Here is an 11,390-nt window from a genome sequence, read left to right on the forward strand (position 1 = left end):
TTGTAAACTTGTAAATACATTCCTGTTATTGCCTTAGCAACAAACAGAGTAGAGCATCCACACAGTTTTCTAACCCAAACTCTACCACTAGGCCTACACAACTAACTCCCTTCATGCTTGTTTTCTCTGTGCGACTTGCTCATTCAGACTGTACAAAACACAGCCCACAGCTGCTCATTACAGGGTTTCATCACACTGAGTGCTGTACATCCATATAAGAAAATATTCATTAAGCTGAAGAGAAGCAAAACAAAGGAGGATCAAAAAGTAAGGAATCAGAAACAGACAGACATAACTCAGGACACAACACATTCCCTACATCGTACTTGGAGATCCGCAGGAGCTTGTCCAGGGAGCATTACTGTGTGCTAACTGTATTCCAGTCTGTATAGCGCAGCAGGCTGAAAACAACATAGAAACATAACCCATTCTGAAGGAATTCACAAAACAAGAGCCTGAAGAGAAAGCTACAGCATAAACTGACAGTTTAATAGGTGAAAGTTAGAGGAGTCTTTACACATTGTTTAAGTTCCCTATCTTGCTTCACAAAATGAAAAGAAACCAGATTAGACATGCCTGCAGCCATTCCTGTACATTTCAGAAACACCATCCATCCTTTCCAAATTTGTCCTTTCTGATCCTACCACAGCAGGTTAGGAAAGACTTTGTGCACATGTGACATGGCCCTTGGTTTGGGTCTTTTTGGCAGGGGGGAGGGTGGTTGGGATTTTTTAAGAGGGGGACAAGGGTGTTTAATAATGAATCATATGAGAGCTAAAAGAAGGAGGAAGCCTTGGTGCCTTTCTGCAGATAACAAATTTAATAAATCAAGCACAGCCATCAGAAAACCCATGTCTCCTTCAGGAAGCCCAGACCGATTCCGTTTCACTTCACGCATCACTGGCAGCCAGACTCTGTATCCAACCTCTTTAGTTGCAATGTTTGCACACTGATTAGTGGTCTTGACTGGGCCTATTCAGCAGGCAGGAAATTATTATTTAGAGTTGTAAACCATAAAAGTTAATCTGCGAGGAGTACAGCTAATTTTGAGATGGCATTTTTTGATCTGCTGACCACACTAAGCTCGAAACCTTTTGCTTTCAGATCCATTATTTGACCGACAATGTGGAAAAAAGCAACCAGATAGCACAGTGAGTGCACAGTTATGAGATACTTTGGTTTTGGCAGCAAAACAATTTTATGATCTTCCCCGTCGCTGGTCACAACTCTTCCATTGCGTCACTGCTGCTGAAGTTTGGGATGCCTATTTTTAACTCAGATCAGTTCAATGACCCAATTTACTACAGCCAGATAAACAGCTGTAATTGCCCAGTTGTAAAACAGAGGGGGAAGCAGGGGCAAGAAGGGGACTTCTTAAACTTGCTTTACTACCAAATTCATCACCATGTAATAGTAATCCTGCCCAGCAGGATAAAAAGGCCAAGCTTTACAACTCTTGAGGCCAGAAAAAATTATACAGGCCCAGTATGATTTCCCAGACTCTCACCAATCTTAATTCTCTCAGTGACCTTTCTAAATCCAAATTCAGTTCAGCTGCTGAATGACAGATGTTCACAATCAGAAGCAGCACTCCCCTAGCTACTACTAAACTGTTTCCTTCCTCACACTCAGAAGCTACAGACTTCTTCAGGACGCACTGCTCCCTGGCAAAGTGAGGCGCACACATTAGCAGGGCAAAGCAGGAAAAGCCCCAGGTGCTCCTGCTCACGCTGTCACAGTTCAGCTGTCAGTAAGCTTCTGCTTCACAGTTTCCCAATGCAGCATCTCACACGAGCTCCAGATTCTCACCTTTCCTAAAAAAAAAAAAACAAAACCAAACCAAACACTTCAAAGAGACACGGTAGACTCTGTGGGAACTGCTATCGGAGACAGATACAAGAGAGAATTCTTTGTGTAAGGTAACAAATTAGAGATTTATAGCAAATACAGCAACAGACTTCTGAATTACAAGACTTGGGCAAACACCCCACGCTACAGTTGCTATTTGCTACTTCTTGTGACCAAACTAACCAGAGAAACAAGCCAGTTTAACAAACATTTTGAATAAAGGCCTGGCCATATGCTTAAAATAAAATAAGAATTGCTTCCCACAACAGACCGGAACTGCAGGAACAAGGAAGATTTTAACAGGGAAAATCTAAACTTTTCCCAGAAAAAGTCAGGAAGGAAAGCAAAGACGGAATATCACTCAGTACGACTAAATCTTCCTTTATCTCAGCCTCCAGTGCACTTAGAAGGAAGCAGCATTTCCTTGCCATGATCCATTATCAGAATTAAGCATTACATAAAAATAAAGTGCTGCAGATTAGAAGCATCTTGTCTCTCCCACCCTGCCTTCACATAACATACAAACCAGAGGTGCAAATAAACTGTTCATATCTTATATATGGAACTGACTTCTACAAAACAACAAACCAGCTCCAGTATTAATCCACATCTCAAAGAGGGAGCTGGCATATCCTGGCATTACAGCAGCTGACATGAAATACACAGACATTACAGTGAGAAATTGGCAATAAAACCCCAAAGCAAGTATGATTGAGAATAGCAGATGCCAGGTCACCCAAGAGATTTAATCACTAGTGGTGTGACCACCTGTGGGTCACACAAGGCAGAAGAAACAGCAACACAGCTCTTCTTTTGTGATCAAAGAGGCTCTGAAAAAGACTTGCAATATGTGGGGGCTCCAGCCGCTCTTCATTCAATTATTTCTTCTATGCCAACTTTCATGATCAAGTCAAATGTGCTCAGATGTTATATAATAGCTTCATTTACCTTATTAAATTGAAAGCAAAGAGAAAAAGGCTGTTTTCTCATTGCACCACCTGCTTACCAGTGCTACATCCCGATTTGGAAGTTCAGCCTAGAGCTAGCAACTACTCGGATTTGCACTTTTGCCTCAAGCTGTCTATGCCTTTAACCTCAAGCAAACTGTTACAAAGTTCATCAGGGCTGGTTTCTACCACTCTGCACCCAAGCCTGCTCTCTCAGTTCCAGCACTGACAACAGCAAAAGCTGAACAACAGCGGGAAACCCAGCATCAACTTCCACCAGACTGTGTCACCATTCCAAATGACTTACACCAGGATAGATACAGGCTGAGCACTCCAGGGACTTCAGGTATCTGGAACTACAACTGGCCATACTGTTCAATCATCACAGGCAAGCCCAAATGCTGTGATGGCTCCATAAAGATTTGCAGCTCCAAACCCAGAGAGGGAAGTATACAATCCACTGCTCTGGATAGGTACAGAAACACTCTACCTGCTTTGCTCACCTCTTGGGTTACTTGCCCCTGGACCCAAGAATTAAACTCCTTACATTGAAGCTAAGCTCAAGAGAGTTTGCTATAGAGCAAATGTTTATAAGAGGCAACACTCCTCCAAGTTCCTTATAAATATTGCTCTATGAAGAGCCAATCATCAATAAAATTATCTACAAATAAAATAACCCCACACCTTAAAATACCTTAATTTTTCAAGGGAATGTAAACAAGGGCAATATTAATAAAATAATTCAGCTTCCCTCAACACAGACAGAGACTGTAAAGCTATAGGAAAGACCTTACCACATGCATGCTTTCCTGTGAAAACAAAGGGAGAATAAAGCAAGGCATCAACAATACTTGCTTCCTTAACATGCTTCAAGGGATTAAAAAGAGGGTTCAGAGGAGAAAAGGGGCTTAAATACTTTGACAAAAACCTGGGTGTGTACTTCAAAATACATGGCTGCTTCAGTAATTACTGTGTTGCTGTTACTGTCACTGCACTAGAAAGACAGCATTAAACAAAGGCCTTTAATTCCCACATGCAGTAACATCTCCAAGAAGTGGCAACAGGCTATCTCTAGGCCTGTGTTTCTGCTTTGTAGGACCCTAATAAAAAGATCAATGCCTTGTAATGATCTGCAAGGATGCAGAGATGAGCAGTATGCAATAAAGCACAAGTCTGCATACCGCACACCACTACACCACCGCCATCAGGATGGTTCCACTGTGGGAACAGCTAAGTTGCAAATGAACTACAGGTTAAGATTAAACACATTCAAAAGATGAAGCAGAGACAGGTTCAGGCAAAGCTTATCACAAGGTGCTGTCTCCATCCGAGAGATCAAAGTCACATCCATAACTTGGGTTCACAGTGAAAAGTCATCACAAACTCCTCACTGACAGTAATTTCTTACTGCAGTTTCTCAGACATAATACTTTCTATCACGTTTACCTGGACAAACGCTGTCCCACCCTGGCTGACAATAGCAAACCTCTGTTATTCTCACTTTCCTCTGCTCCAGTCTAGCATACTACATGAGCACATTGCTTGCAATTCCTAAATGCAGCTTTTAGAGTTCACAATGCTCCCAGCTGATACAACGTCTGCTGTCTCTCTCATCACAAACTTCTACTGCACACTTAAGTACGGCACTGTAGTACTGTACTGCACTTAATACAGGACTACATCATCCTCATTCTCTACTTTCTGCACAGACTTCCCACAGAATTTCGATTCATGATCAAATTTGCTGGCATATTCAAATCACACCTCGGTTGTGCTAGAAGCTTGCCCAGAGTACATTCTGACAAAATATCAGGACAGGCTCCTTCAAGGAAAAACAATTTTAAGGAGACAATTTCATCACCTTGCCCTCCACAGATAAGCCAAGCTCCTGGGAGTTTACCAGCTGCAAAGCCAGGGAACTGTATTTTAGAAAGACACTTAAAATGCCAGAAAAGCAAACACGTCATTGCATATGCTTCTCCTGTTAAGGGACAGGACAAGGTAGTGTGTCCACATGCACTTACACAGATATAGACGCACAACTGAAAGCTAGAAGCTGCTTACACTCTGGAGGTAAATGCAGCTCAAAAAGCCTAGATAAAAGTCCCGTTTTGTTGTGAAGCAAACGATTGTTCTGCTTTGTGCTGACATGCACTGGAAGGGTTGAAATTTAGTCCTCCAGCAGAGTACTCAACAGGTAACTAGCCTGGGTAGGACAGAAAGATGTATTTCCAGCAGCGAGACAAGAGGTTCATTGCAGACTCTGTGCTAAGCCAATTTCACCTTTTTTTGGAGGGGGTAGGGAGGGGTAGGGAGGAGGAGAGAAGCACTTCAATGAGTTAAGAGTATGAAAAGTCTATTTATATTTTTTAATTAACCATGTTCTACAGTGTTATTAAGCAGCAATCAAAGATGCAGATGGTACTGATTTGATTGGCAAGAGGTGCACTGTGCTGAATATTAAGGAACTCTGCCCCTATAAATAGGTCTAATCACCATCTGAAGGCTGGAAGGCAGTGATGAAAGAAGGCATTAATAAGACCATAATTAGGCCCCATAGCAGGCTGTACTCCACCAGGGCACTCATGCTACTAGGCGCCTCTTATAGCAGCATCCTCAACTCTGTTGTAGACATAACTGCTTTGAGTCTCACAAGCTCTGGTAGCTATTTTAGAAAAAGCTATGAAGAGGGGGGGGTTCTCCATCCTTGCAGGGCCTGGCATCAGTTGGGATTTACCTTCCCAGTACCATTTCTGGAGGAAGAGAGTTCTCCATTCCAGCTGTCCTACCCTGCCCACTCTCAATGAGTGAATTAATGGGAGCAGCTAGAGCTCCCCAGGCACAGAGACTGGCAAGAGACATAGGAAAGGAGAAGCTTTAGAAACCGTTGCTCTCCCTTCAGAGCAGCAGTAGCACATCGTGGCCACATCTGCATCACAAAGTTAACCCATCCACAGCTGTAAAATCTATTTCTGCTCCTCTGCTTCAACTTGTGTAAGTATTTCTCTTGTTAAACCTCATCAGCCTCATACTTTTCAGCCTATCCTTACAGTACAGCACATAGAAGAACAACAACAAAAAAAAGTCCATGTAGAAAATGAATCTTACAAAGCATCTCCTGGTATGTGCTAGTAATTCCAAAAGTTGCCTATTGATACAGGACTGTCTGAAAAGCCAAGATCTTCTCAAAAGGAGTCAGCCTCCCCATCACAACACAGCCCTGAAGAAACCACAGAGCACTGAGGAGCTTGACTTGAGACTAAGCGACCTGTAGTGCATTTCACACACCACGTATCCTGGCCTTGGGGGCCAATATTCTGCTTGGAAATGGCAGAAGTGGATTCCACCACTGAAGCAGTCTCACTTCATCTATCCTAGCACCAACTGTGGGGAAAGAAAAAGCTTTTTCTGATGTACAGGTAGGCAGCCACAAACTTCCGAGTGATACAAAACCACTCAGTTCTCCATATTAAAATGGTGTGGAATTACTGGCAGCAACCACATATATGGTATTTCACACATCTGGGTACCACAAGAGCACTGTCTTGCACCACAAAGTCAGCCACAGTGCTAGGTGCCTTTTTGTTAACTGCATTTGCTTATCATGACAGCCATTCAGTTCAACACAATGTACCTCGGAATCTGTATGAAAGGCACCCCAGATTCATTCAGTTTGAAATATATGCCTTGCTCTACCTACTGACAACAAACATCGTACTAGAAAAAGGTATTAAAGTAACACTATAAAGACACTCACTTTTGAAAACAGCAAGAGACTGGTATGAAGCTTACACCCAAAATCCCCAAACTGTTTTTTTTACCCCCCCAGTCAATTCTCTAAGTTGCAGAGGGAACACAATAAATAGGCTGTTTTGCAACAAGAGCAACTTACTGACACCATTTCTGTAAACTGGGTGACTGGTAGGAACATGTCTCCCTGGACCATGCACTGAGTCAGAGACCAACAAACGCCTGTTGCTACTTATCATAGAATCACCAGGTTGGAAAAGACCCACCAGATTGAGTCCAACGATTCCTATCATTATATGTTTGTCCAATCCTGCTGTTTCCAGGATTAAAGGCTATCTGTATGTAGTCCTTCCTGAGCACTCAGAGCTACCAAAGGAAAAGCACAGGCCTGTCAAAAACCTACTTCTGAAAGCATGGGGCCAGTATTTAAGGCAGCCCCTTCTTGAGAAGCCAGGGCCTGTTAACACCTTCCGCTCAGACATACTGCTTTGAAAGGAACAGTGGCTATCACAGCTACCGAAGACAGATGAAATCTATAAGCAATATGACATTAAGACACAGGCAGTATTGATCAGTGACTAAATGCACATGAACTCGACGATTTGGTTTCCCACCAGCAGCATTGTCTCCTGGATTAAGCGTGGGCCTGAACCAGTACATCAACAGACTTGGCGATCATCCTCACATGGAGACCCTCTCTTTCCCTAAAAACTACTCTGAGCCACTTAGTTTTGTTGATTTGTCACATAGTACACTGCACTCCTATTCTAGTCAGGATAAAGAGAAAGAATCAAAATAGAGAGAAGCAAAATTTAAGATCTCTGAGCCCACCTCTACAATAGCATCTGGCAACTCCCTCGCAAACTGCAAAATACCTGACATTTAAAGATGGATCACATAATATTAAATGATATCAACTCTCTAGAAGACAGAATGTTACTAAATTATTTTTTGAAGAGAATCTGAAAGGTAGCAACTTAAATTTGGTGGTGCACATCAATCCTCTCAGCTCCACAAGCTAAGATGGCCTCTAAGCCACTACTGTCTTCAAGATAATCTCTCCCCTCCACATAGAGCTCTGCGAAGCACAGCCCACAGCCCTCACTGCAGTGAGGCACTAAGCTGCAGGCTGCATCACCTTGCTGAGAAACCCCAGTCCTCTAAGCATAGGCTGACATTTATTTCCTACAGCTGGATACAGGGAGCTCATTTTGACAGACAGATGTTGATACCTAAAGTTAATCAGATAATCTACTCTGCAACTGTCACCTTTGGCTCTCACCATTAACAGAGTCAGTCAGGTGCTCTAATGAACAATTTATCTGATTCTAAGGCAGACATCTACAACTAACCAAAAGCATTGTGCTAATTGCTCACCTTCCCCCTCTCACTATTCATTATAAAAGAAGCCTACGCAAATAGTTTAGCTACACCTAGAATACAAATATCAAAAGTAATGCTGAGAATCCCAGCCCAAATATCCAGACATGGATCTTCATCTGATTTCCTAAATTTCCTAACTTTGGTTTTGTATGCCTAAACGACACTGTCTATGCCAGAAGTCCCTTGGAGGGACGTTTCCTTCCAGTAAGTTGTCCTACGTACTGGAGTTTCAAAAGCAGGATAGTTGAAACGCTGCTGGAGAGCTTCCCACAGAAGATACAATATAGAAAAACAAGGAGCTGCTCAGTCTTATTAACAAACTTCCAAAACCACAGCACTTTCCTTAACAAAAATAAATCCAGTTAATTTTTCCTCTAATTTTCTCACACAAAACCAGCTTCAGCCTCCTACAGAGTAACCTTAGCTGCAGGTGTAACCACTGCCACACCTCGCTGCCACAAACCTAGCTAGCAATGTCCTATTTTTCACCTCCACATACCCTCTGCCTCAAAGCTCCGGAGTTTTACAGTACCCTCACTGCACACACAGCTTTAAAACAGATTCTGAGACATTTAATGAAGGCAACACCCAAACCAAACTGGCAGCCAACACAGTTGCTGCCCATTTATACCTTCAAAAGCAAAGGGAATGCCTGCATTTCTGCAAGGTTATGGGAGGGGAATTCACTCACTATAAGGAAGTGTCTTTAAACTTGCTCACATTTTCTAGAAGGAATAACCTAATGGGTTGGCTTTGATGACAGAAGCTGACAAAATGCTAGGTCAAAAGAATGACACCTAAGGAATCAATAACACACTAAAACTGCTGGATGGGCTATTTTCTGGCAAAGGTTATCTTGAAAACAGGCCTGAGCAGAGCTATTAGCAATAGAAATTGCTTTTTGAGTGACAAAAACGATTCTGCTGAAGCTCACACACCACAGCCATGGAAAACATCACAGTTTCAGACACAATTCTCCTCTTCGTCTGCACACCACCTATAACCTAAAAAAAATGTATAAATAAGAAAAAATACACCTTGCTTTCAGGCTTAACTCAGTTTTTTCCTCCCAGCTCGTGATTTCTACCCTTCTTTTTTACTGCTCAGGCTGAGCATGCAGTGACTACATTTACCTGGTGTTACCAGAACCCAGACTGCAAAGTAGTTCCCAGGGATTATCTGCCTTCAGTTTTCATGCCAATGAACTCCTGAGTTGAGAGAACACCACTTTTTATCCAAAGGAATGAAGATTAAAAACTCAGTTTAAATATCTAGAGGGATAGAAGAAGGGCAGATGCTAAGACTAGTAGCTTGCAGTGCTCTGGGAGCGTCTCAGGCACTTTCCTCTTTGGAGAGGTGGCTCTTTGGAAGTGTGGCTGTTTCTCCCCAGACAAAGCATACCAAGAACACAGAGAAATATCAGGCAGCCCAGCTTTACTACTCAAACAGGACAAACCAACTCAAGCATCAGGAGATCTTATCAGCCCCTAGCTAACCTTCCTAAAAGCACCTAAGCAAGGCATAGTTGACTGTAGCACCTCTGACTTCCCAGACAACTGAAAAAGCCTCTACAAGGACATGCCAAAGTTAGCCTGCTTCCGGCCCTTGCCTCTGGCAGGGGAAGCACTATCCGCTCCACTTCCTTTCATTGCTGAAGCGGGGTTCTGTATTTCAGAGAGCTGGCAAGAAATAGGGACAGTTTTAGCTTCTACCTCATCTACTCCAGAATAGGTCAATCCGGTCTGCAAATCACCGCCAGCAACACTCGCTGTGCACCCTAAATGAAATAAATAGGTCATCTCAAGCAAACTCCTAGCTGACATTTGCATGAATCACGTGAAATGCCACAACCACAGCTGGTAGCACTGCACATTCTTTGTTGGAAGCTGCACTGTAGAAGCGAACAGTCGAGAACTAGCACACTCTCCTGAGGGAAGAAAAGTCTCCTCTTTTGAAAGAGGCCTTTGGGAAAATCCAAATGCTGTCCAACCACTCATACCAGGACTTCTGTTTATCTGTTTATTAGTAAAATAAATACAAAAGAGGATCATCACTGCTAGGTGTGGACTCACGCTATATCCATTAGCAGCCTTTCTTCACGTTCACAGCCAGCTCTAGTAGATCTGTAGACTTTTTACTGTTGGTTGACTCATTCTTTATTTTCAACACAAAAAAAAATTAACACAACAAATGCATTTATCACAACAGCATTTGGGTTTAATTACAAATGCTGAACACGTGGTTTTATTTTACAAATAATTACACCACCATGGCTACCAGCTTGAGAATGAGGAACGTGCCCTTGTACAACTTAAAGACAAACCATATAAAAACCAATTTGCCAGTACTCCAAGCAGCAAACCACTGATGCACTGATGGACTAGAAGTTATGTATCTGCACTTGTAGTAGTACAACCCTCCATCCCCCCTCAGCTCTACTACAAGTCATTAGCCAACTTTTTGAGACAAAATTACTCAACCCACATCCCAGAGACCTCTGACCCTCTATCTTGGATACTTTCTTCCTCTTTTTCATCGCTGCCTTGGGCAGTGATGTGCTTCCCTACAAGATACTCAACCTACAGGGAAAGAAGACATCACCCTTCTCAATTCCTAAAGCATAATGCTGGGTCCAAGTGCCCCATACATCATGGCCACCTTGTGATTTCAACAGTCCGTGCCTTGCCTGGCAGGATTTCCAGTCTATTTCATGGCTTTGCATGGAAGCACCGACTAAGAAGCGCAACAGAAGACTTCCTCAACCCGTTCTCCCACCCTAACAGGCAGGGTACGCTCCCTCCACACTCCAGTGGGAGGCGTCCCTGCTCACGGCAGGGTGGCTGGAACTGCACGGTCATCGAGTTCCCTTCCAACTCAAACCATTCTACGACTACCAAGCTCTTCTTCCCGACAGGGTCCCCGCCGGGCAGCGCCTGCGGCCACCCACAGGGGCCCTGCCGGCGCCGGACCCGGTGTGAGGAGCACCTGAGACCGGCCCCGCCGCACTGGGCCGGAGCTGTTGCTGTGTCTGCCGGGTCGGCCCTGCTCGGCAATGCCCCCCGAGCTGCAGGGTGGGAGAAAAAAGGAGGAGGGGGAAGAAGAACCGGGAACGGGCACCAGCTCCGCCCCCCGCAGCCGCGCCGCGCACCCCTCACCTGCCGCGAGTCGACCCCGCCCCGCCGCCGCTTCCGCCCTTACTTGTGCGTCACTTCCGCCCGCCTCGGGACGCCCTCGCGCGTCGCAGTTCGCCCCGGGGCTAAAGGGGGCGGGGCTTAAAGGGAGGGGGCGGGGCCTGACGGGATAGGGGCGGGGTCAGACGGTGGGCGGGGCGGGGCACGTTGGGCGCCAGGCGCTATGGCGGCGCCGGCCATGTTGCGGCCCTACTGGCTCCCGGCCTCGGGGCGGCGGGGGAGCCTCTGCTCCCAGCGGGGCCATGCTGTGCCCCGGCCCCGCTGCGGGATG

The 11,390-nt window shown here is 44.6% G+C and overlaps 1 protein-coding gene across 3 annotated transcripts in view; it reads right to left on the reverse strand.

Annotated features, from left to right (window-relative positions):
• The window catches only part of WASHC1 (WASH complex subunit 1), a 47,805-nt gene extending 36,670 nt beyond the window's left edge, over positions 1-11,135 (reverse strand). Inside the window, exon 1 of one of the 3 annotated variants that reach the window (XM_069860468.1) lies at positions 11,084-11,135. Coding sequence is in view for 1 of the 3 variants with exons in the window: in XM_069860463.1 (XP_069716564.1) it covers positions 327-429 (103 nt within the window). In the remaining 2 variants the exon portion in view is untranslated. Of the gene's footprint in view, positions 1-326; positions 445-9,061; positions 9,178-11,083 lie in introns of those variants that run through there. The other 2 variants (XM_069860476.1, XM_069860463.1) reach the window with 2 other exon arrangements.
• Between the last annotated feature and the right edge of the window lie 255 nt (positions 11,136-11,390).

The sequence above is a fragment of the Phaenicophaeus curvirostris genome, chromosome 1 (assembly GCF_032191515.1).
Source record: "Phaenicophaeus curvirostris isolate KB17595 chromosome 1, BPBGC_Pcur_1.0, whole genome shotgun sequence".
NCBI lineage: Eukaryota > Metazoa > Chordata > Aves > Cuculiformes > Cuculidae > Phaenicophaeus > Phaenicophaeus curvirostris.